General features: G+C 40.0%; 2 protein-coding genes across 2 annotated transcripts in view; one reads left to right on the top strand and one right to left on the bottom strand.

Annotated features, from left to right (window-relative positions):
- Positions 1-1,687: 1,687 nt before the first annotated feature.
- LOC132543764 (uncharacterized) lies at positions 1,688-20,195 on the top strand. Its single transcript, XM_060207285.1, has 11 exons — positions 1,688-1,854; positions 2,977-3,149; positions 3,548-3,685; positions 8,286-8,426; positions 9,397-9,494; positions 10,402-10,543; positions 11,195-11,259; positions 12,919-12,953; positions 13,804-13,848; positions 14,373-14,477; positions 14,770-20,195. The coding sequence occupies exons 2-11, from the start codon at positions 3,043-3,045 to the stop codon at positions 15,052-15,054; spliced, it is 1,161 nt and encodes a 386-aa protein (XP_060063268.1). The 5' UTR covers positions 1,688-1,854; positions 2,977-3,042; the 3' UTR covers positions 15,055-20,195.
- Positions 20,196-21,617: 1,422 nt separating this feature from the next.
- LOC132543771 (transcription initiation protein SPT3 homolog) overlaps positions 21,618-27,112 on the bottom strand; it is an 81,621-nt gene continuing 76,126 nt past the window's right edge. Inside the window, exons 8-12 of the mRNA XM_060207292.1 lie at positions 26,640-26,761; positions 25,932-26,102; positions 23,452-23,571; positions 23,227-23,340; positions 21,618-22,968 (exon numbers count right to left, since the gene is read on the bottom strand). Of these exons, the coding sequence (XP_060063275.1) occupies positions 22,921-22,968; positions 23,227-23,340; positions 23,452-23,571; positions 25,932-26,102; positions 26,640-26,761 (575 nt within the window). The 3' untranslated portion in view covers positions 21,618-22,920. The remainder of the gene's footprint in view (positions 22,969-23,226; positions 23,341-23,451; positions 23,572-25,931; positions 26,103-26,639; positions 26,762-27,112) is intronic.

Here is a 27,112-nt window from a genome sequence, read left to right on the forward strand (position 1 = left end):
TAAAAGTTAAAGATCGATATAAAGATGATAGTTTTCATAGTAGAGTAGAGTTTAAGTTAAACTCGTCTAAATTTGATGAATGTTTGTTCAAACTTCAATAAATCCGTATGCTGGTGTAAACTTATATAAATGTGTCTGTTCGTATAACTCTGTTCGTGAAAACTTCTATAGACAAGTCTGTTGGTTTAAACTTCTGTAGACAAGTCTGTTGGTTTAAACTTCTAGACAAGTCTGCTGGTTTAAAATTCTATAGACATGTCTGCTGGTTTAAACTTCTATAGACAAGTCTGCTGGTTTAAACTTCTATAGACAAGTCTGTCGATTTAAACTTCTATAGACATGTCTGCTGGTTTAAACTTCTATAGACAAGTCTGTTTGGTTTAAACTTCTATAGACAAGTCTATATATTTGTCAACTTCGATAAATCTGCCTGTTTGTGCAAACTTCTGTAGACCTGTCTGTCAGTGTAAACTTCTGTAAGTCTGTCTGTCAGTGTAAACTTCTGTAGACCTGTCTGTCAGTGTAAACTTCTGTAGACCTGTCTGTCAGTGTAAACTTCTGTAAGTCTGTCTGTCAGTGTAAACTTCTGTAGACCTGTCTGTCAGTGTAAACTTCTGTAGACCTGTCTGTCAGTGTAAACTTCTGTAGACCTGTCTGTCAGTGTAAATTTCTGTAGACCTGTCTGTCAGTGTAAACTTCTGTAGACCTGTCTGTCAGTGTAAATTTCTGTAGACCTGTCTGTCAGTGTAAACTTCTGTAGACCTGTCTGTCAGTGTAAACTTCTGTAGACCTGTCTGTCAGTGTAAACTTCTGTAGACCTGTCTGTCAGTGTAAATTTCTGTAGACCTGTCTGTCAGTGTAAACTTCTGTAGACCTGTCTGTCAGTGTAAACTTCTGTAGACCTGTCTGTCAGTGTAAACTTCTGTAGACCTGTCAGTGTAAACTTCTGTAGACCTGTCTGTCATTGTAAACTTCTCAGGTGTATATTTATTTGTATGTCTAATTTTCTATAAATAAATATGTTGGTGTAAACTTCTATAAATCCGTTTGAAATCCCGTCTCGGTTGGTGTACACTTCTATGAATCCGTTTGCTGAAATTCCGTCTCGGTTGGTGTACACTTCTATAAATCCGTTTGCTCGAATCCCGTCTCGGTTGGTGTACACTTCTATAAATCCGTTTGCTCGAATCCCGTCTCGGTTGGTGTACACTCGGTTGGTGTACACTTCTATAAATCCGTTTGCTCGAATCCCGTCTCGGTTGGTGTACACTTCTATAAATCCGTTTGCTCGAATCCCGTCTCGGTTGGTGTACACTTCTATAAATCCGTTTGCTCGAATCCCGTCTCGGTTGGTGTACACTTCTATAATCCGTTTGCTCGAATCCCGTCTCGGTTGGTGTACACTTCTATAAATCCGTTTGCTCGAATCCCGTCTCGGTTGGTGTAAAGGTATTTATTCATTTATTTATTCTGTTGACATTTTTCTTATACATTTCAAAGAAACAAACTTAATAATAAAAGGTTCGAAATAAAGCTTCGCTTATCGCAATCATTCATATCGCAAAAAGTTTTGCGAGTTCGGATAATAAGCTTCCCTCTGAGGCCTCTTTCCTGATCACGCCACCTATTGGCAAATAATTATAATAAAGAATGATAATCAGGAAAGAACTTCCGGGGAAAGTCTGTGTGTGTTTTCATTTCATGTGTTTTGGAAAGTTTATTGTTTTTTGATCGTTTAAACATTGGTTTACACAACGAAACACATTGTCCATAATATTCACGTATGCAATTTTCATGTTATTTTAGCATACACGGATAATGTTATTGATGAGTCGTTCAAAACAGTATTCTGAGGTAAGTCAGAGCAGTCGGCCTCAGCAATCGTATGATGGCCGCGCAGTCGGTGCAGTACATGGATGCACATGAATGAATCAAGACTTAACCACATGTTTTAAAGCTTAATTTGATGTCTAGATGGAGTATGCCAGATGGCATATATCGTTATCTGTTAGACAGGTAGTCTTACTGTGATAATAAAATAACCTTTTTAACTGTAAAATTGAGTCCAACTGATGATACATATTGATTAGTGATTAATGAACACCCTAATTAGGATAGAATTTCAAATATGTCATTGTTACAAGTCTATTTAAAGGTAATGCGTACATTTTGCATGATGTATAGATGTTTTCAATACATTTTTAGTCATGAATGACTATTTATTATCATTATAATTACTTGCAACTAGGTATAATTAATTATAACTTGTCCCAAGAAGTCATCTGTACATTGAAGTATATCATGAGCTTAGAATAGATACATCTACATCTTAGTCTGTGAGTAGGTACAATTGTAATGGGAACAAAATATTGACGGCAAATTGTTTCAAGTTCTAACTGCGATAGGAACTGAAAAACAAAATCATAGGGGCCTATTGTAAAACCATGTGATTAAATGGCCTTAATTGTTATCAACATAACTACCAAACAGACCATATAGCCACCAGCAATATAATTAAGTCTGTGTCTTTATTTCAAACTTTCCTAGACATAAAGATACAACTTCTAAAAATGCATCTATGCAGAACAGATGAATATCTTTCCTATAGCCAGGAGCAGATAATGTTTTAGTTACTCGGGCTGAAACACACGGCCATGCAGGATTAGAACCATTAATTACTGAACTCTAGATAAATGCTCCAAGGTCAACCAATTTGATGTTACTTCTTTGATGTAGTTTTCATTGCTAATATATATGCACATGTATATTTATTTTTGTTATAAAGGTAATGAAACTTTTTAATGATGAAGATGCTGTATACAGTACCTACAATCATACATACTTGCATCATCAGTTCTGTTTGATATAACCACTGGTAATTTTTAAGTGTATAGGTGATGAAGTTGCTGTAGACAAAGACCTTCATGTATTGAGTGTCCAAATTGATTTAATTACTGGTAATAATTATACTTGCAGATGATGTAGTTGCTATAGACTGTACCTACTTTTGCTAGTGCCTACGTTGATGACAGTGTAACAGTGATGGAGACTGTAGGAAACAAAAGCATGCCTTTCACCAACACTTCCAATGGTGTAGACATCATGGGGTCAAATTGTTTCGACAGATATAACACCGTGGCCTGTATCAGGTGAGACAGAACCAATAGAGAAAGTAGTTTGATGACATAGACTCCATAGGGTTGAAATATTGGGTAAATACAAGAGGCCCAATGGGCTTGCATCATTCATCAGTTTAAACAATCACTCTTGATACAAGAAAAAATTGGTAGCCATGTCTTCTAAATTATGAAGTTAAGTACATGTACAGTGATAATGTGATGTAGTGATAAGAATTGTGGTTGAAATTTAAAATAACCCATATATATCAAGTAGGAAATGAAATATGCAGACATGGAATCAGTTAAGCAGAGGAATTTTTCACAACCACTCAAGTTCTTTCATAAGAGGTTAAATAAATACCCATGGACATTGACTTAAAGGATAAAATGTCCACCCTTCCTCTAAAACCTGTGTTTTTATCTTTCAGGAGCTCTGTGTTAACTTTTCTGGCAGTTTTGACAGCATTACTCTGTATAATGAAGATAGCAAAGCTACACATACATCACCATCCAGCCTGGCACCAGTATGTCATTTTCTACTGCGCGTCCCTGGAGTGTGTTATAGGGTAAGTGTGATGTCAGTTTCTACTGTGAGTCCCTGGAGTGTGTTATAGGGTAAGTGTTGAGTCCCTGAGTGTGTTATAGGGTAAGTGTGATGTGTGTCCATGGAGTGTGTTGGATTGTGTTAATACTGTGTGAGTCCCTGGAGTGTGTTATAGGGTAAGTGTGATGTCATTTTCTACTGCGTGTCCATGGAGTGTGTTATAGGGTAAGTGTGATGTCAGTTTCTACTGTGAGTCCCTGGAGTGTGTTATAGGGTAAGTGTGATGTCATTTTCTGTGAGTCCCTGGAGTGTGTGAGGGTAAGTGTGATGTCCCTGGAGTGTGTTATACGGTAAGTGTGATGTCATTTTTCTACTGGAGTGTGTTATCGGTAAGTGTGATGTGTGTTGGAGTGTGTAGGGTAAGTGTGATGTCATTTTCTACTGTCCCTGGAGTGTGTAGGGTAAGTGTGATGAGTGTGTTATAGGGTAAGTGTGATGTCAGTTTCTACTGCGTGTCCATGGAGTGTGTTATAGGGTAAGTGTGATGTCATTTTCTACTGTGAGTCCCTGGAGTGTGTTATAGGGTAAGTGTGATGTCATTTTCTACTACGCGTCCCTGGAGTGTGTTATACGGCAAGTGTGATGTCATTTTCTACTGCATGTCCATGGAGTGTGTTATACGGTAAGTGTGATGTCATTTTCTACTGTGAGTCCCTGGAGTGTGTTATAGGGTAAGTGTGATGTCAGTTTCTACTGTGAGTCCCTGGAGTGTGTTATACGGTAAGTGTGATGTCATTTTCTACTGTGAGTCCCTGGAATGTGTTATAGGGTAAGTGTGATGTCATTTTCTTCTGCGTGACCCTGGAGTGTGTTATAGGGTAAGTGTCAGTTTCTACTGTGAGTCCCTGGAGTGTGTTATAGGGTAAGTGTGATGTCATTTTCTACTGCGCATCCCTGGAGTGTGTTATACGGTAAGTGTGATGTCATTTTCTACTGTGAGTCCCTGGAGTGTGTTATAGGGTAAGTGTGATGTCAGTTTCTACTGTGAGTCCCTGGAGTGTGTTATAGGGTAAGTGTGATGTCAGTTTCTACTGTGAGTCTCTGGAGTGTGTTATAGGGTAAGTGTGATGTCAGTTTCTACTGTGAGTCCCTGGAATGTGTTATAGTGTGGGTAAGTGTGATGTCAGTCCCTGGAGTGTTTAAAGGGTAAGTGTGATGTCCTACGTGTCCCTGGAGTGTGTTATAGGGTAAGTGTGATGTCATTTTCTACTGCGAGTCCCTGGAGTGTGTTAAAGGGTAAGTGTGATGTCATTCTCTACTACGCGTCCCTGGAGTGTGTTATACGGCAAGTGTGATGTCATTTTCTACTGTGAGTCCCTGGAGTGTGTTATAGGGTAAGTGTGATGTCAGTTTCTACTGCGTGTCCATGGAGTGTGTTATAGGGTAAGTGTGATGTCATTTTCTACTGTTATACGGCAAGTGTGTCATGTCCCGGTAAGTGTGTGTGTCCCTGGAGTGTGTTATAGGGTAAGTGTGATGTCATTTTCTACTGTGAGTCCCTGGAGTGTGTTATAGGGTAAGTGTGGTGTCAGTTTCTACTGTGAGTCCCTGGAGTGTGTTATAGGGTAAGTGTGATGTCAGTGTGTTTCCCTGATGACTGCGTGTCCTGGAATGTGTTATACGGTAAGTGTGATGTCATTTTCTACTGTGAGTCCCTGGAGTGTGTTATAGGGTAAGTGTGATGTCATTTTCTACTGCGTGTCCATGGAGTGTGTTATAGGGTAAGTGTGATGTCATTTTCTACTGTGAGTCCCTGGAGTGTGTTATAGGGTAAGTGTGATGTCAGTTTCTACTGTGAGTCCCTGGAGTGTGTTATACGGTAAGTGTGATGTCATTTTCTACTGCGTGTCCATGGAGTGTGTTATAGGGTAAGTGTGATGTCAGTTTCTACTGTGAGTCCCTGGAGTGTGTTATAGGGTAAGTGTGATGTCATTCTCTACTGTGAGTCCCTGGAGTGTGTTATAGGGTAAGTGTGATGTCATTTTCTACTACGCGTCCCTGGAGTGTGTTATACGGCAAGTGTGATGTCATTTTCTACTGCATGTCCATGGAGTGTGTTATAGGGTAAGTGTGATGTCAGTGTGTTTAGGGTAAGTGTGATGTCATTTCTCTACGCGTCCCTGGAGTGTGTTATGCAAGTGTGTCGTGTCCATGGAGTGTGTTAGTGTACGGTCCCTGGAGTGTGTTAAGTGTGATGTCAGTTTCTACTGAGTCCCTGGAGTGTGTTATAGTGGTAAGTGTGATGTCATGTCATTTTTTCTACGGTAAGTGTGATGACAGTCCCTGGAGTGTGTTATAGGGTAAGTGTGATGTCAGTTTCTACTGTGAGTCCCTGGAGTGTGTTATAGGGTAAGTGTGATGTCATTTTCTACTGCGTGTCCATGGAGTGTGTTATACGGTAAGTGTGATGTCATTTTCTACTGTGAGTCCCTGGAGTGTGTTATACGGTAAGTGTGATGTCAGTTTCTACTGCGTGTCCATGGAGTGTGTTATAGGGTAAGTGTGATGTCATTTTCTACTGCGTGTCCATGGAGTGTGTTATAGGGTATGTGTGATGTCATTTTCTACTGCTGGAGTGTGTTATAGGGTAAGTGTGATGTCAGTCCCTGGAGTGTGTTATACGGTAAGTGTGATGTCAGTTTCTACTGCGAGTCCATGGAGTGTGTTATACGGTAAGTGTGATGTCATTTTCTACTGTGAGTCCCTGGAGTGTGTTATAGGGTAAGTGTGATGTCAGTTTCTACTGTGAGTCCCTGGAGTGTGTTATAGGGTAAGTGTGATGTCATTTTCTACTGCGTGTCCATGGAGTGTGTTATAGGGTAAGTGTGATGTCAGTTTCTACTGTGAGTCCCTGGATTGTGTTATAGTGTAAGTGTGAATCATTTTCTTCTGCGTGTCCCTGGATTGTGTTATAGGGTAAGTGTGAATCATTTTCTTCTGCGTGTCCCTGGATTGTGTTATAGGGTAAGTGTGATGTCAGTTTCTACTGCGTGTCCATGGAGTGTGTTATAGGGTAAGTGTGATGTCAGTTTCTACTGTGAGTCCCTGGAGTGTGTTATAGGGTAAGTGTGATGTCATTTTCTACTGCGAGTCCCTGGAGTGTGTTAAAGGGTAAGTGTGATGTCATTCTCTACTACGCGTCCCTGGAGTGTGTTATACGGCAAGTGTGATGTCATTTTCTACTGCATGTCCATGGAGTGTGTTATACGGTAAGTGTGATGTCATTTTCTACTGTGAGTCCCTGGAGTGTGTTATAGGGTAAGTGTGATGTCATTTTCTACTGCGTGTCCCTGGAGTGTGTTATAGGGTAAGTGTGATGTCATTTTCTACTGCGTGTCCATGGAGTGTGTTATAGGGTAAGTGTGATGTCATTTTCTACTGCGAGTCCCTGGAGTGTGTTAAAGGGTAAGTGTGATGTCATTATCTACTGCGTGTCCCTGGAGTGTGTTTTAGGGTAAGTGTGATGTCATTTTCTACTGCGTGTCCATGGAGTGTGTTATAGGGTAAGTGTGATGTCAGTTTCTACTGTGAGTCCCTGGAGTGTGTTATAGGGTAAGTGTGATGTCATTTTCTTCTGCGTGACCCTGGATTGTGTTATAGGGTAAGTGTGATGTCATTTTCTTCTGCGCGTCCCTGGATTGTGTTATAGGGTAAGTGTGAAGTCTGGAGTGTGTTATAGGGTAAGTGTGATGTCATTCTCTACTGTGAGTCCCTGGAGTGTGTTATAGGGTAAGTATGATGTCATTATCTACTGCGTGTCCCTGGAGTGTGTTTTAGGGTAAGTGTGATGTCATTTTCTACTGCGCATCCCTGGAGTGTGTTATACGGTAAGTGTGATGTCATTTTCTACTGTGAGTCCCTGGAATGTGTTATATGGTAAGTGTGATGTCAGTTTCTACTGTGAGTCCCTGGAGTGTGTTATAGGGTAAGTGTGATGTCATTTTCTTCTGCGCGTCCCTGGATTGTGTTATAGGGTAAGTGTGAATCATTTTCTACTGCGTGTCCCTGGATTGTGTTATAGGGTAAGTGTGATGTCATTCTCTACTGTGAGTCCCTGGATTGTGTTATAGTGTAAGTGTGAATCATTTTCTACTGTGAGTCCCTGGAGTGTGTTATAGGGTAAGTGTGATGTCATTTTCTTCTGCGCGTCCCTGGAGTGTGTTATACGGTAAGTGTGATATCATTTTCTACTGTGTGTCCCTGGAGTGTGTTATAGGGTAAGTGTGATGTCAATTTACATTTCAATTCCCTGATGTGTTAGAAAGGGTAAGTGTTTGTGATTTTAATAAATCATTTTCTACTGTGAAATAGTGTGTTTGAAGTGTGATGTCTTTTCTATCTGTGAGTCCCTGGAGTGTGTTATTAAGTGTGATGTCAGTTTCTACTGTGAGTCCATGGAGTGTGTTATAGGGTAAGTGTGATGGGACTGGTGTCCCTGGAGTGTGTTTGAGAACCCGTTGTAAGTGTGATGTCTTTTCTACTGTGAGTCCTGGAGTGTGTTATAGGGTAGTGTGAAATATCTTTGAATAGCCTTATTAAAAGTTATACTTGTGTTGTTACAGGGGTGTTCATTGGGTACTGGTAGCCTATGCACAGCTGGACTTTGTGCTACAGTATCTAAAGCTGTTACAATTTCTCGTTATGTGTCATTTCTACTGGACCTTGGCAACTCGGGCACTGAGGCGTGAAAGGCTCACCAAATGGTAATGGCAACTTAGGATTAACCATCATTGTTTATGGAATCTTAATTCAGTACATGTTCCTTTTATATATCAGACAATGATACTTTTGCTTTCAAACTTTAGAGTGATGTAGAAGTCTTGATGATACTATCAATGCCAGTATTGCTTTCAAACTTTGGAGTGATGTAGAAGACTTGATGATACTATAAATGACAGTATTGCTTTCAAACTTTAGAGTGATGTAGAAGACTTGATGATACTATAAATGACAGTATTGCTTTCAAACTTTAGAGTGATGTAGAAGACTTGATGATACTATCAATGACAGTATTGCTTTCAAACTTTAGAGTGATGTAGAAGACTTGATGATACTATCAATGACAGAATTGCTTTCAAACTTTAGAGTGATGTAGAAGACTTGATGATACTATCAATGACAGTATTGCTTTCAAACTTTAGAGTGATGTAGAAGACTTGATGATACTATCAATGACAGTATTGCTTTCAAACTTTAGAGTGATGTTGAAGACTTGATGATACTATAAATGACAGTATTGCTTTCAAACTTTAGAGTGATGTTGAAGACTTGATGATACTATAAATGACAGTATTGCTTTCAAACTTTAGAGTGATGTTGAAGACTTGATGATACTATAAATGACAGTATTGCTTTCAAACTTTAGAGTGATGTTGAAGACTTGATGATACTATAAATGACAGTATTGCTTTCAAACTTTAGAGTGATGTAGAAGACTTGATGATACTATCAATGACAGTATTGCTTTCAAACTTTAGAGTGATGTAGAAGACTTGATGATACTATCAATGACAGAATTGCTTTCAAACTTTGGAGTGATAAAGAAGTTCTCAAATATCATGCATGCATGTTCCAATCATTGTATAATTTACTAATGAATATCTGTTGAAATGTAATATTCCTGACAGAATTGACAGGGGTTCTACATAATATTGATTTATGATTATGTTTTAGGTTCCTTATCCCGTTTCTAGTACTGGTGTGTGTTTACTTCACTGTCATAGCTACGCTGGGTATTGTTAATGTGCAGTCAACTTTAACGGAGTGCCTACGTGAGTCATCAAAATCTTTGTACTCCCTCTTAGTCTAGATTATGATTGGATTAAATTATTTAGCTACAAAGGTATTCAATAAAATTATTGCTACACTTCATAAGGTTATGAAATGAAACTGATGTTTGTATGTATTCCAAAGGACCTTCTTGTTGATAATAGGGATATAAATAATTTGTAATGTCATGAACTTCCAAAAGTAATTCAGTATACCTATGTAGTTCTACTTTAGGTTTTCTATTTGAGGCAAAGCTTGTAGCTACCTTTTGCTGATCATGTATGCACAAAACCCAAACATTTTGTAATTTTTATTGGTTTGTCATTCCTGAAACAGCTGATGGGTTTATCTTGAATGGTCTGTTATTCCTGAAACAGTCGATAGATTTTTAATCTTGAATGGTCTGTCATTCTCGTAACAGCTGATGGGTTTGTAATCTTGAATGATCTGTCATTCCTGAAAGAGCTGATGTGTTTATCTTGAATGGTCTGTTATTCCTGAAACAGTTGATAGATTTTTAATCTTGAATGGTCTGTCATTCCTGAAACAGCTGATGGGTTTGTAATCTTGAATGATCTGTCATTCCTGAAACAGCTGATGGGTTCGTAATCTTGAACTGTATGTTATTCCAGGGATAAATGATCTATTTTAATTTTGATTGGTCTGTCATTGAAGTAACAGATAACTTGTATAATTGTGATTGCATCATATATATAATGTAAACCATATCAATGTCCATAGGTGTTTGTCAGCTTACATATATGAGTTTGGCCATATCTATAATCATAGGTATTTATTAAGCCATATCAATATCCACAGTTTTTCTTCATATTAGTTGTGTCAAATCCCAATCCTGTGACTGTTGATGAACTGATGTTTATAATTTGTTGTTAACTTCTTCCCCAACAGAACCTTACTGGCTGGAGTTGTCGGGGGCAGAGTTTGTGACAGTCCAGCTGTTCGGAGTAGCTGGCTTTTATATCACACGTCGACTTAATGAGATTAGTACTCTGGATTCAGTTCGATGGTCACAAAAGAGGGACCTGTGGTGGTAAGTAGTTTACATATAATAGTTTGTATATTCATATTTACTCTGTGAGAAAGAAAATCATACAAATGTTCTTAAAATCACAGATTTGAAATCTGTAACGTAATTATAGATATGTTAGCTTATTAGTGAACAGCCTTTTAGTTACATTTTAGACATCAAAATATGTGTGACAAAGTGTGATTTTCTTTTGTGTTTCAGCAGTGTGACTAAGTGTGATTTATTTTGTGTTTCAGCAGTGTGACTAAGTGTGATTTATTTTGTGTTTCAGCAGTGTGACTAAGTGTGACTTATTTTGTGTTTCAGCAGTGTGACTAAGTGTGATTTATTTTGTGTTTCAGCAGTGTGACTAAGTGTGATTTATTTTGTGTTTCAGCAGTGTGACTAAGTGTGACTTATTTTGTGTTTCAGCAGTGTGACTAAGTGTGATTTATTTTGTGTTTCAGCAGTGTGACTAAGTGTGATTTATTTTGTGTTTCAGCAGTGTGAATAAGTGTGATTTTCTTTTGCATTCAGCAGTGTGACTACGTATAACTTTCATGTTTCAGCAGTGTGACTAAGTGTGACTTATTTTGTGTTTCAGCAGTGTGACTAAGTGTGATTTATTTTGTGTTTCAGCAGTGTGACTAAGTGTGATTTTCTTTTGTGTTTCAGCATTGTGATTGTGTTCGAGATATCAGCCTTTGTTGGATTCTTGTATGATATTATGCTAAAAATATGTAAGTATTATCCCAATCACTGATAATTTAGATGTTTTACTCCTGGGAATAAAGACTGACCCTGGGGTCTGGTTTTATCTGTGGTCTATATAAGAGTTACTCTCTGGGCCATCCTTGGGTCTGGTCCCATCTCTGGTCTATACAAGAGTTACTCTCTGGGCCATCCTTGGGTCTGGTCCCATCTCTGGTCTATATAAGAGTTACTCTCTGGGCCATCCTTGGGTCTGGTCCCATCTCTGGTCTATACAAGAGTTACTCTCTGGGCCATCCTTGGGTCTGGTCCCATCTCTGGTCTATACAAGAGTTACTCTCTGGGCCATCCTTGGGTCTGGTCCCATCTCTGGTCTATACAAGAGTTACTCTCTGGGCCATCCTTGGGTCTGGTCCCATCTCTGGTCTATACAAGAGTTACTCTCTGGGCCATCCTTGGGTCTGGTCCCATCTCTGGTCTATACAAGAGTTACTCTCTGGGCCATCCTTGGGTCTGGTCCCATCTCTGGTCTATACAAGAGTTACTCTCTGGGCCATCCTTGGGTCTGGTCCCATCTCTGGTCTATATAAGAGTTACTCTCTGGGCCATCCTTGGGTCTCGTCCCATCTCTGGTCTATATAAGAGTTACTCTCTGGGCCATCCTTGGGTCTGGTCCCATCTCTGGTCTATACAAGAGTTACTCTCTGGGCCATCCTTGGGTCTGGTCCCATCTCTGGTCTATACAAGAGTTACTCTCTGGGCCATCCTTGGGTCTGGTCCCATCTCTGGTCTATACAAGAGTTACTCTCTGGGCCATCCTTGGGTCTGGTCCCATCTCTGGTCTATATAAGAGTTACTCTCTGGGCCATCCTTGGGTCTGGTCCCATCTCTGGTCTATACAAGAGTTACTCTCTGGGCCATCCTTGGGTCTGGTCCCATCTCTGGTCTATATAAGAGTTACTCTCTGGGCCATCCTTGGGTCTGGTCCCATCTCTGGTCTATACAAGAGTTACTCTCTGGGCCATCCTTGGGTCTGGTCCCATCTCTGGTCTATACAAGAGTTACTCTCTGGGCCATCCTTGGGTCTGGTCCCATCTCTGGTCTATACAAGAGTTACTCTCTGGGCCATCCTTGGGTCTGGTCCCATCTCTGGTCTATACAAGAGTTACTCTCTGGGCCATCCTTGGGTCTGGTCCCATCTCTGGTCTATACAAGAGTTACTCTCTGGGCCATCCTTGGGTCTGGTCCCATCTCTGGTCTATATAAGAGTTACTCTCTGGGCCATCCTTGGGTCTCGTCCCATCTCTGGTCTATATAAGAGTTACTCTCTGGGCCATCCTTGGGTCTGGTCCCATCTCTGGTCTATACAAGAGTTACTCTCTGGGCCATCCTTGGGTCTGGTCCCATCTCTGGTCTATACAAGAGTTACTCTCTGGGCCATCCTTGGGTCTGGTCCCATCTCTGGTCTATATAAGAGTTACTCTCTGGGTCATCCTTGGGTCTGGTCCCATCTCTGGTCTAAATGTGAGTTATTCTCTGGGTCATCCTTGGGTCTGGTCCCATCTCTGGTCTAAATGAGAGTTACTCTCTAGATCCTCCATGGATCTGTTCCTTCCTCTTTTCTCTACAAGGTTTCAGTATAACCACTGTATATGATGAATTGACTCTGATCTTGTTTTTGTTTACAGTGGGTGATGAGAGCAGTGGATGCAGTAAGATTTTTGTAAGTTGATTTTTAAGTCATTTAACATGTTGTGAATAGTGAAAAAAAATTTCAATTACTATGGTGTTCTTAGCATATTTCAAATTGTTCAACAAATTTCAACAAATTTAGACCCTCAAGAAAATCTACAGAACACTCGATAAGTATACAACAAGGACTTACTGTCTCCCTGGCAGATTACTCGATTCAGCAGAACACTATCCATGTTTTACAGGTAAACAACAATTGCTCTGTGATTTGGATATCCAGTCTTTGCCATGCCAGGTCAAATAGTTAATCTAACCACAGTCATCTTGAACAGCTTGATAAATTGTCTCTTGTCAATTTACAGTTAAACTTTATTATTTGTCCTGTTAGCTTTCCTATTCCTTCTATTGTTGACACAATATTTTAGGGTTCCCTGTCCTTACCCCATTTCTTAATACAACATCTGATAGGTACACATTTTAGGTCTGATTCTTTTCTACCAGGAAAAATTCTTTTGGAGTAAGACAGGTAATCATTGGAGTAGGACAGGTAATCATTGGAGTAGGACAGATAATTTTGGACTGAGAGATAATTTTGGAATGAGAGATAATTTTGGAGTGAGACAGATAATTTTAGATCAGAACAGATAATTTTGGAGTGAGAGAGATGGCTGGCTTTGGAGTAAATTATTGCTGGATTTAAATGGTGATTTGTTTTACAGATTTATAGATCAGATGTTCTTTTATGAGGTGAAATAGGTATTAGTTGTAATTCAATGCTGAGGATTTATCATCTGTGAAATTGTACGATTTGATAAAAAATATGTTTTATGCATTAGATAATGTGATTTTTTCTTTGATTTGTTTTTTACCCGTCATTTCAGAATGATGCAGAGGAGCTGTATTCAACAATATTCATTATTTTTATGGTAGGTGTTAACCTGGTCACCATGTCAGTATCGATTACATTGTTAAATATTCAGGGAGTCACAACTTCTAAAACACATATAGATTTAAGGAGTGTGAATTTCTCTGATATTTTAGAATGATTGTATACTTTTGAAGGTGAGACCTGACATAATAATATGCTTTCGCTTTTGAAAGTCATACCTGAAATGGTATGCTTTTGAATATACACATGATGCTTTGTTTTTGTAGATAACTCATGGCATTGTGGGGTTTTGAAGATGACATCTGACAATTTATGCTTTTGAAGAATACATATGACATTGTATGCTTTTGAAGATGACACCTGAAGCTATATGCTTTTGAAGAATACATATGACATTGTATGCTTTTTAAGATGACACCTGAAGCTATATGCTTTTGAAGAATACATATGACATTGTATGCTTTTGAAGATGACATCTGAGGCTGTATGCTTTTGAAAATCAGACCTAACATTGGGTGATTTTAAAAGTCCACCTATCATTTTGAGACTTTTGTGTTTCAGGTGTTAAAACTCTTACTTCCTATTTGGGTGATGCTGTTCGTGTTCCAGCCATCACCCCCAGTTGTGGATCATGATGACCTAATACCAGCACTCAGTGATGATGGGGTAAGATTTCACTTCATTCCTGTTATCATATTTGCAACAGATAATTTAAAACTAATTGAATTAACTTTATTCTTCATTATCTAAGATAATATTCGAGTGGTAACCATCATATCTGAAAAGGAAAGGCTCTTGATAAAAACCATTGAGATGGTGGAGTCCATTTTGGTTGTTGATTAACAACTGTGTAGCCTGTATAGCGTGGTAAGTATCTAGGTGTTGTGCCAGACTATTGTCTTTACCACGGAACTAACAATACAAAAGGCGTGTATTGCAGATGTTTTTCTCTATACAGAATTCTGCGTTCAGTGCCAGTATAGATGACCATCAGTATAGGCAGCTTTACCATCCAGCCGAGGATTACCACAGCTTCAACGATAACTCACCATCACCTGCAGCGCCACCTAGCAGGGTATCCAACGGAAACATGAAACGGAGCACCTCAAATCTTGACCCTATCAGAGAAGAAGCAACTCCGAACAGTTCCGTAAAATCCAAATCTGAGGAAACGAATAACTCCAGTAAACAGGCAGGCAGCAATGAGACACCACCTGTCCAGAGGAGCAAGTTTTACATATGATGGTGCAGGCGTCTTTTGTACTGTGTAAGCCCAAGTTTTGTGACTATAGGTCCAGTAAACTTCTAAAGTACAGTTAGGTAAAGAATTACTGTAAGATACACAAGTTGAAGACAAACTTCCTGCCGTGTTACAGATCATCCCTCTATTGTATAGCGTTACTGGACTGGATTTTACAAACTGCATCTTCCTCAGGTCCCAAGAAAAAAAAGCTCAAGGTGTGTGATGCTACAGGAAATCTCGAAGATTGTCTGTACAACCATCATGACTATTGATTTGATTTGTGATGTGACTACCTCCAGTCACTATGTGCAATTTTCATCTTGTTTGATTTCCAAAAAATGAAACTTAAAGTAAAGACGATGATATTACATGTAACTTCACTTCTTGAGGAATTTTCTTAAATGACAAGGAATTTTCTTTTTTCATTCTCTGACTAATCTTGATCAGAGTCAACAGTTCCCAAAGAATTGAATATAATTTGTTATATATGAAAAGTGTACATGTGATGTGTGTGTGTTATATCAAAGTCTTATATACTTTGTGAAAAGTGTACGTGATGTGAGTGTGTTATATCAAAGTCTTATATACTTTGTGAAAAGTGTACATGTGATGTGAGTGTGTTATATCAAAGTCTTATATACTTTGTGAAATCACTTGGATAGGCCCACTCAAGATTTTTTTTGTTGAAACTCAAGAAGTGAAAGATCTAGGAAACAATGAAGAGACTACAAATAAGTCTGACCACAGTGATACGTTAAGTTTAGACTAATGACAATAGCAGAGCACTCCATATTTAAATAGGGCTGGTCAAAGGAAGCAAGTATCCGGGTTACAGGTGAAACACACCACCTAGTGTACTAGTGTGTCTGTGGTATTTTATACCTGAGCAGCTGATTACCCAGGGTTTATTCTATTTAGTACATATCTAAATCATGAATTGTGTTTTCTCACTAATGATCGATGTCCAGATGTTTAATTCTAGACTTCAGATATAAACTGGCATAAAAATAACCTTAAAAAATCATGTTTAGTCATTTTATAAAATTCTGAGAGGTAATGACATGTCGTTACATGTATGTATTTTTCATATCTTGTATTCTTTGCCCAACACAGCTGTTATATCTTAAAGGGTCCTTACTATATGACATTTATATTACAAATGGTTTTGTGCTATAATTTACATCTGATTTATTTAAATTTATACATTTTTTCATGTTTTAAAATTTTTCCGGTCTTAGCTCACCATCAGATGGTGGTGGACTTGTCAAATCGCTCATCTGTAGTCCATCCATCTTTCCATTAATCCTTAAGCAAATCTTGATGTCACCATTTTTGGAGAAGCAGAATACGGATCATTACCTTGGTCCTGGCTGACAGGCAGGAAACTTGAATTTCTGGGATTGGACAGTTGGATATTTCTGTTGTTATTTATTAAGAGGAATTTCGTGATTTTATATAATTAAGAACAAAATACAGAAAAAGAAAAGAAAGAAAGGAAAGATCTTTTAGAGAACAAGTAGATGAGACACCAGTGGGTGCCCTCTGGGATATCTGGTTTAGCTACAACACTTGTATAAAGAATATATAGCAGTGCTAATTATGTTTACAATGCATTTGCACCATTTGATATTATAGACAAGTTTATGTTGAAATTTTCATGCTACTTTTTACTTTTTTCTATTATTTGTAACTTCACACACCAAGTCATTGATTGGTGTGGTGTAACTTCACACACCAAGTCATTGATTTGTGTGGTGTAACTTCACACACCAATTCATCGATTGGTGTGGTGTAACTTCACACACCAAGTCATTGATTGGTGTGGTGTAACTTCACACACCAAGTCATTGATTGGTGTGGTGTAACTTCACACACCAAGTCATTGATTGGTGTGGTGTAACTTCACACACCAATTCATCGATTGGTGTGGTGTAACTTCACACACCAATTCATCGATTGGTGTGGTGTAACTTCACACACCAAGTCATTGATTGGTGTGGTGTAACTTCACACACCAAGTCATTGATTGGTGTGGTGTAACTTCACACACCAAGTCATTGATTTGTGTGGTGTAACTTCACACACCAATTCATCGATTGGTGTGGTGTAACTTCACACACCAAGTCATTGATTGGTGTGGTGTAACTTCACACACCAAGTCATTGATTGGTGTGGTGTAACTTCACACACCAAGTCATTGATTGGTGTGGTGTAACTTCACACACCAATTCATCGATTGGTGTGGTGTAACTTCACACACCAAGTCATCGATTGGTGTGGTGTAACTTCACACACCAAGTCATTGATTGGTGTGGTGTAACTTCACACACCAAGTCATCGATTGGTGTGGTGTAACTTCACTCACCAATTCATCGATTGGTGTGGTGTAACTTCACTCACCAATTCATCGATTGGTGTGGTGTAACTTCACTCACCAATTCATCGATTGGTGTGGTGTAACTTCACACACCAATTCATCGATTGGTGTGGTGTAACTTCACACACCAATTCATCGATTGGTGTGGTGTAACTTCACACACCAAGTCATCGATTGGTGTGGTGTAACTTCACACACCAAGTCATCGATTGGTGTGGTGTAACTTCACACACCAAGTCATTGATTGGTGTGGTGTAACTTCACACACCAAGTCATTGATTGGTGTGGTGTAACTTCACTCACCAATTCATCGATTGGTGTGGTGTAACTTCACACACCAAGTCATTGATTGGTGTGGTGTAACTTCACACACCAAGTCATTGATTGGTGTGGTGTAACTTCACACACCAAGTCATTGATTGGTGTGGTGTAACTTCACTCACCAATTCATCGATTGGTGTGGTGTAACTTCACACACCAAGTCATTGATTGGTGTGGTGTAACTTCACTCACAAATTCATTGATTGGTGTGGTGTAACTTCACACAACCATTCATTGATTGGTGTGGTGTTTTTGAATTTCTAAAACTGTAATTTCAATGAATGTTTTTGTATGTGTTTACATGAGGTCCAAGCTGTACTACCCAGTGCTTAGTAAATACTACGACTAAGTTGTGTGTGGTGGTTTCTTAGGAATTGTTTTGTTCAAAGTTCTACACTTTCATGATTATGCCTTAATTTGATTTGGTTGTATGTGATGTTCACTTACATAAGATTAGGTTGTTAGGTCCAAGTTATACACCTCAATGTTAACTTCAATATTGTATGTACTATTCATGATTTTGTGATAACCCTGGGTCTTACACAGCTTCTTCAGATCATGATATTCACCATTAGCATGCTAGGAATAAGGACAACTAAGTTTGTTCAAATGATTGACCTTGACTCATTTTCAGTGTCAATAGAGTCTTTTAATAGTATTTCTTCAATCAAAACAAATGTAAAATTTCCTCTAAGTACCTAAGAGGCCCTCCTGGAAATTGGGACAGTAGCATTCCAAGATAAAGGCTACCAACTTTGTACAAATGTATTACATTGACCTACTTTCAGGTCACATGTGTAGCTAGGTTTTTTAGGAGCTGCTTGCAATTATTTGTGTTGGTTACCACATGTGTAGGATCACCTTGAACATTTTCCACAAAATTGGTGTAAGTATGGCTGTATAAGCTATCAAGGACATGAGGATTTGAGGCTGTTGTTGATGATTACTGTAATGAAGACTGTATTTTAGATGTTGGTGTACTTTAGTATTAAGTGTGATGTACATATGTCACTTTGTTAATGGTTCACTGCAGCATTGATAAACCCTAGTGTTTTGGTATATGCACTACTTGTACATTGATGTCCTGAGCACCATCCTTTAAGATGGCTGGATATGCTAGATAGGATTTGTATCAGTATTCAAATTACTGAATTAGACACAATATCTTGTTGACACAATATTTTTAAGTATTTGGTACTAAGTTGTTTTGTGTTTATTGGTTTCTGAAAACAAATGTATTAGGAATATCATTGCTTTGACAGTTTGTTACATTCACATAGCTCAGATGCTACTGAGGTGTTCTACTAACCCTCTCTAGGCTATGCATTTCCACCACACATTTCCATGTGAAGGCAGTGTCAGGTGCATCCTTATATTGTTACAATACCTGCCACAATAATCATCACACGAGTCAATATTTTATAAACATGTACCAGTAGTTACAGGTCAACTGAGGCAGTAAGATCTATTGCAATCACATTTTGTCTGTTCGTAGTAAACATTTCCCATTTTCTACATATTCCCTCAACCAAATTTAATTATTTTTGCAGAAGGCTTTGATGGCCAGAAGTAAACCAAAATTGTCAGTTATACAGAGATAAAGTTTACTATAGCTTTTGTGATTTCCTAAATAACTCCAACTTTTGTTTGAAGATAATTAACATGAGATAGCATTACATGTTTCAGTTCTCTTACTTTTATTATTAGAATTCAGATGACCATTGAGGCCAATTGCAATTCCTATATTGATGTTAAGTGGTTATCTCCCTTACCTCATGTATGCATGTCAACACTATACCTTGATTTTAAGTGGTTATCTCCCTTTCTTCGTGTATCTATGTCACTACCATACATTGATTTTAAGTGGTTATCTCCCTTACCCTGTATGTCATCACCATACATTAATTCAAAGATGTTATCTCCCTTGCTTTTGAGTATGTATGTCACATCTATACATTAATGTTAACCGATTATCTCCCTTACTCTTTGTGTATGTCATCACCATACATTGATTTTCAGTGAGTATCTCATTTGCTCTTGTGCATGTATGTCACACCAGTACTTTGATGTAAAGTAGTTATTTCTCTTACTCTGTATGTCAACATCGATGTATAGTGTTAATGATGTAAAGTGGTTACGATGTGAAGGGAGTTATCTCCCTTACTCTGTATGTCACTAATACACATCAATGTAAAGTGGTTATCTCCCTTACTCTGTCTATGTATGTCACCATTATACAATGATGAAAAATGGTTACTCTGTGTATTATGTTAAATACATTTGAGACAATATTAGTGGAGGAAGACTGGGTCACAGCATTTATCTTTTGTATCACAGCTTTACTGAAGGTTTATTTTTACTGGTTCCCTTCTGTGTGATTTTATACTTATGTTACTTGTCAATCTTAAAAGTACATGCATTAAAAACAACATATAAAACTGAAGCATTTTGTCTGTTTTTATCAACTAACTGCCATATTTGTTATCTGAACTGTACACAGTCTTGCTAGTGTACCAGTATTAACACTGGAAGCTGACATGCTAGCTACCTGTATTAACACTGGGAGCTGACATGCTAGCTACCTGTATTAACACTGGGAGCTGACATGCTGGCTACCTGTATTAACACTGGGAGCTGACATGCTAGCTACCTGTATTAACACTGGGAGCTGACATGCTGGCTACCTGTATTAACACTGGGAGCTGACATGCTGGCTACCTGTACTAACACTGGGAGCTGACATGCTGGCTACCTGTACTAACACTGGGAGCTGACATGCTGACTACCTGTATAAACACTGGGAGCTGACATGCTGACTACCTGTATAAACACTGGGAGCTGACATGCTGGCTACCTGCATAAACACTGGGAGCTGACATGCTGGCTACCTGTACTAACACTGGGAGCTGACATGCTGGCTACCTGTATAAACACTGGGAGCTGACATGCTGGCTATCTGTATAAACACTGGGAGCTGACATGCTGGCTACCTGTATAAACACTGGGAGCTGACATGCTGGCTACCTGTACTAACACTGGGAGCTGACATGCTGGCTACCTGTATTAACACTGGGAGCTGACATGCTGGCTACCTGTATTAACACTGGGAGCTGACATGCTGGCTACCTGTATTAACACTGGGAGCTGACATGCTGGCTACCTGTACTAACACTGGGAGCTGACATGCTGGCTACCTGTACTAACACTGGGAGCTGACATGCTGGCTACCTGTACTAACACTGGGAGCTGACATGCTGACTACCTGTATAAACACTGGGAGCTGACATGCTGGCTACCTGTATTAACACTGGGAGCTGACATGCTGACTACCTGTATAAACACTGGGAGCTGACATGCTGACTACCTGTATAAACACTGGGAGCTGACATGCTGGCTACCTGTATAAACACTGGGAGCTGACATGCTGGCTACCTGTACTAACACTGGGAGCTGACATGCTGGCTACCTGTACTAACACTGGGAGCTGACATGCTGGCTACCTGTACTAACACTGGGAGCTGACATGCTGGCTACCTGTATAAACACTGGGAGCTGGCATGCTGACTACCTGTATAAACACTGGGAGCTGACATGCTGGCTACCTGTACAAACACTGGGAGCTGACATGCTGGCTACCTGTACTAACACTGGGAGCTGACATGCTGGCTACCTGTATAAACACTGGGAGCTGACATGCTGGCTACCTGTGCTAACACTGGGAGCTGACATGCTAGCTATCTATATTGGTATCATCTTGGTAAAAATACACAGTTATATTTTCAACATGAATTGATAACAACTTCAGATGAAGATGAATGATATTAGTAAACAATTGAAAAGTTCAAAATTCAGTTGGATTGGTTAACCTTTATTGTATAACAATTATAACAGCAAGTTGTCTGATGACTGCAGGCTTGTTTAACAATTATAATAGCAAGTTGTCTGATGACCACAGGCTCGTTAAACAAATATCATAGCAAGTTTTCTGATGACCACAGACTCGTTTAACAATTATAACAGCATGTTGTCTGATGACCACAGGCTTGTTTAAAAATTGTCATAGCAAATTGTCTGATGACCACAGACTAGATTAACAATTATAACAGCAAGTTGTCTGATGACCACAGGCTCGTTTAACAATTATAACAGCAAGTTGTCTGATGACCACAGGCTCGTTTAACAATTATAACAGCAAGTTGTCTGATGACTCCAGGCTCGTTAAACAAATATAACAGCAAGTTGTCTGATGACCACAGGCTCGCTTAACAAATATAACAGGAAGTTGTCTGATGACCACAGGCTCGCTTAACAAATATAACAGGAAGTTGTCTGATGACTCCAGGCTCGTTTAACAATTATAACAGCAAGTTTTCTGATGACTGCAGACTTGTTTAACAATTATAACAGCAAGTTGTCTGATGACTGCAGACTTGTTTAACAATTATCATAGCAAGTTTTCTGATGACTGCAGACTTGTTTAACAATTATAACAGCAAGTTGTCTGATGACTGCAGACTTGTTTAACAATTATCATAGCAAGTTTTCTGATGACTGCAGACTTGTTTAACAATTATAACAGCAAGTTGTCTGATGACTGCAGACTTGTTTAACAATTATAATGGCAAGTTGTCCACTGTCAGCAGGTCCCAAACAACCACTGTCCACTGACAGCAGGTCCCACACTCCCCATGTCACATGACATCAGTCCTATAATGACTTTGGTCCCACACCCCTAATGTCTCATGACATCAGTCCAACAATGACTTTGGTTCCACACTTCCAATGTCACATGACATCAGATCCACAATGACTTTGGTCCCACACCCCTTATGTCTCATGACATCAGTCCCACAATGACTTTGGTCCCACACTTCCAATGTCACATGACATCAGTCCCACAATAACTTTGGTCCCACACTCCCAATGTCACATGACATCAGTCCAACAATGACTTTGGTTAACACTCCAAATGTCCCATGGCATCAGTCCCACAATGACCTTGGTCCCACACTCCCAATGTCACATGACATCAGTCCCACAATAACTTTGGTCCCACACCCCTAATGTCCTATGGTAATAGTCTACAGGTCTGAAGACCACAACATCAGTCCAAGGACATCCAGGTACACACAAAGAAAAAGTTCCTCTGTAGATTTGCCATTGAATATTCAGCAACACAGTAATCTCATCTTCGGTGACACCAAATTGTTGACTTTCTGCAAACAACAGATTCTTTTTATAACAATCGTGATATTTCTTTTAGTTCAGGCTAATAGAAAGTGGTTTAGATCTTCCTGGAAAAATGTATGAAAGGAACTTTTTTCCTTTAACACAATTTAAGTATAGAGTATGACATGTAATGCTACCGACCTGACCATTCCATTCATATACATGTAGTGTTTGTTACAACATTCCTGTAATCTATGTTTCCGTATCAAACATAACTTCCGTATCAAATCTATATAAGGACTTACCGTACAGGAGGCAAATGGTCCTATACAATGTCCAAACCTTCTCATAGCTTCCTGTACATCACTGGGCAGGATGGCCTGCGATGAAGAAACCTCTAAATTTTGACCATGTCCACTCTGAGGAGGATAGAAAACAGAATCTCACTCTAATGTGATATACACCTATTAAAACCTCAATTTTATACAACCAATAATTTCATGTTGTGTTAGGTATTGTTACCAGCTTACCTTTCTGCGCTTCTTTGATTTAGATTTGTGGGACATTCCACTGCCTGATGACCCAAGCCCTGAAGATGAGCCCAATCCACCTGGTGTAGAACCTGGAGTTGATGGGGTGGTAGGAGGACTCTGGAAAAGTCACACAGAAACATAAATACTGACCCCTGTGAGAGAAGTGATCCCTGAGTGGGTTACTGATACTGACCACTGTGAGAGAAGTGATCCCTGAGTGGGTTACTGATACTGACCCCTGTTGGAGAAGTGATCCCTGAGTGGGTTACTGATACTGACCACTGTGAGAGAAGTGATCCCTGAGTGGGTTACTGATACTGACCACTGTGAGAGAAGTGATCCCTGAGTGGGTTACTGATACTGACCCCTGTTGAAGAAGTGATCCCTGAGTGGGTTACTGATACTGACCCCTGTTGGAGAAGTGATCCCTGAGTGGGTTACTGATACTGTCCCCTGTGAGAGAAGTGATCCCCGAGTGGGTTACTGATACTGACCACTGTGAGAGAAGTGATCCCCGAGTGGGTTACTGATACTGACCCCTGTTGGAGAAGTGATCCCTGAGTGGGTTACTGATACTGTCCCCTGTGAGAGAAGTGATCCCCGAGTGGGTTACTGATACTGTCCCCTGTGAGAGAAGTGATCCCTGAATGGGTTACTGATACTGACCACTGTTGAAGAAGTGATTCCTGAGTGGGTTACTGATACTGACCCCTGTTGGAGAAGTGATCCCTGAGTGGGTTACTGATACTGTCCCCTGTGAGAGAAGTGATCCCCGAGTGGGTTACTGATACTGACCACTGTGAGAGAAGTGATCCCCGAGTGGGTTACTGATACTGACCCCTGTTGGAGAAGTGATCCCCGAGTGGGTTACTGATACTGACCCCTGTGAGAGAAGTGATCCCTGAGTGGGTTACTGATACTGACCCCTGTTGGAGAAGTGATCCCTGAGTGGGTTACTGATACTGACCCCTGTTGGAGAAGTGATCCCTGAGTGGGTTACTGATACTGACCACTGTGAGAGAAGTGATCCCGAGTGGTTACTGATACTGACCCACTGTTGAAGAAGTGACCACTGTGAGAGAAGTGATCCCTGAGTGGGTTACTGATACTGTCCCCTGTTGGAGAAGTGATCCCTGAGTGGGTTACTGATACTGACCCCTGTTGGAGAAGTGATCCCTGAGTGGGTTACTGATACTGACCACTGTAAGAGAAGTGATCCCTTAGTGTGTTACTGATACTGACCACTGTTGGAGAGGTGATCCCTTAGTGGGTTACTGATACTGACCACTGTTGAAGAAGTGATCCCTGAGTGGGTTACTGATACTGACCCCTGTTGGAGAAGTGATCCCCGAGTGGGTTACTGATACTGTCCCCTGATACTGACCCCTGTTGGAGAAGTGATCCCCGAGTGGGTTACTGATACTGTCCCCTGTGAGAGAAGTGATCCCTGAGTGGGTTACTGATACTGACCACTGTGAGAGAAGTGATCCCTGAGTGGGTTACTGATACTGACCACTGTGAGAGAAGTGACCCCTGATACTGACCACTGATACTGACCCCTGTTGGAGAAGTGATCCCTGAGTGGGTTACTGATACTGACCCCTGTTGGAGAAGTGATCCCTGAGTGGGTTACTGATACTGTCCCCTGTGAGAGAAGTGATCCCCGAGTGGGTTACTTATACTGACCACTGTGAGAGAAGTGATCCCTTAGTGTGTTACTGATACTGACCACTGTTGAAGAAGTGATCCCTGAGTGGGTTACTGATACTGACCCCTGTTGGAGAAGTGATCCCCGAGTGGGTTACTGATACTGACCACTGTGAGAGAAGTGATCCCTTAGCGGGTTACTGATACTGACCACTGTGAGAGATACTGACCACTGTGAGAGAAGTGATCCCTTAGTGGGTTACTGATACTGACCACTGTGAGAGAAGTGATCCCTGAGTGGGTTACCGATACTGACCCCTGTTGGAGAAGTGATCCATGAGTGGGTTACTGATACTGAGCCCTGTGAGAAAAGTGACCCCTGGGTGGGTTACTGATACTGACCCCTGTTGGAGAGGTGATCCCTGAGTGGGTTACTGATACTGACCCCTGTTGAAGAAGTGATCCCTGAGTGGGTTACTGATACTGACCCCTGTTGGAGAGGTGATCCCTTAGTGGGTTACTGATACTGACCCCTGTTGGAGAAGTGATCCCTGAGTGGGTTACTGATACTGACCCCTGTTGAAGAAGTGATCCCTGAGTGGGTTACTGATACTGACCCCTGTGAGAGGTGATCCCTGAGTGGGTTACTGATACTGACCCCTGTTGGAGAGGTGATCCCTGAGTGGGTTACTGATACTGACCCCTGTTGGAGAGGTGATCCCTGAGTGGGTTACTGATATTGACCCCTGTTTGAGAGGTGATCCCTGAGTGGGTTACTGATACTGACCCCTGTTGGAGAGGTGATCCCTGAGTGGGTTACTGATACTGACCCCTGTTGGAGAAGTGATCCCTGGGTGGTGACCAGGTCGTCCTAGAACACTTCCACTGCTAGAAGGGGAATGATCATGGTAGTTGATACAAACACTGGGAGTGTTTTTAGCCAGGGGGTCACTTGAGGCTGATCGTATATCCTGCTTCACTAGCAATGCCAGGTCCACTACCTGTCAATCAAACCAATAATGTTTTATCTATATCTTTTTATTCCGGTAATTTTGATCAGCCTCATTTCCAGTCTAGATCCACTCAGCCTTTAAGCAATGAATTGTCTCTCTATCAACTTGTAGAATGTTGTACTGACTCAAGAAAAGTCATCCTGAAATTTTTCATCATTGCAAATTCAAAGGAAAATTTTTTTCAATCTTTGACCTTATTCTTTATTACAATATGACCATGAGATTGTTACTTGAGAACACATGACCTTGACACTATAACCTGTATTACATGACCCCATGACCCTAACTTGGTTACTTGTATTGTAGGATTTAATAGCAGTTTTTTTTTTACATTGACCTTATAACCTGGTTTGTTGGATCATATCACATACACCTTTTATCCTGACCTCATTTTTTATTGTTGTATATTGACCTTGATCTAATTATCAGTGTTCTTTTTAATTCTGTACCCTTAAACTTTTAAGGGGTTTTGCCCACCAGTGTTTTGTAGGAGAGGTTTTTGTTACATAACTCTGGCACTTTTACCTGTGCAACTGTTTCATAGGAGAAGTAGGAGAGTATCTCAAGGGCTGGCAGGTTAGGTTTGATGTCAATGTTCACACCAGCCATCAGCCAGTCTTTAAATCTCTGGGACTTGTACTTTCTACCTGTCAGAACAAATAACTACAACATAAATCAAATTCAGACATAATTTATATTTCACAAGTACCACATATAAACACACAGGAGGTCCCGGAGGAATGTCACCATTGCTTGATCTTCATTTATTTCATACAAATTTGATCTTTTCTCTTCTTTTCTTTAGTTTTGCACTTAATTAAATCAAATTTGAAAATTTACCAATGAAATTGCAATAATGACTGCCTAAACAAAGATGACCACCTGTGAGCCATTCTTTTACTGTTAATCTGATCTGCCCCAAAATTAAAAGGGCACAACTAGGGACCATGGGGAAATTTTATATGATATTACATCCATCCAGTAGTACTTCTCAATAC

The sequence above is a fragment of the Ylistrum balloti genome, unplaced genomic scaffold (assembly GCF_031769215.1).
Source record: "Ylistrum balloti isolate Yb309-2 unplaced genomic scaffold, AGI_CSIRO_Ybal_v1 Utg369764, whole genome shotgun sequence".
NCBI classification, from domain to species: domain Eukaryota; kingdom Metazoa; phylum Mollusca; class Bivalvia; order Pectinida; family Pectinidae; genus Ylistrum; species Ylistrum balloti.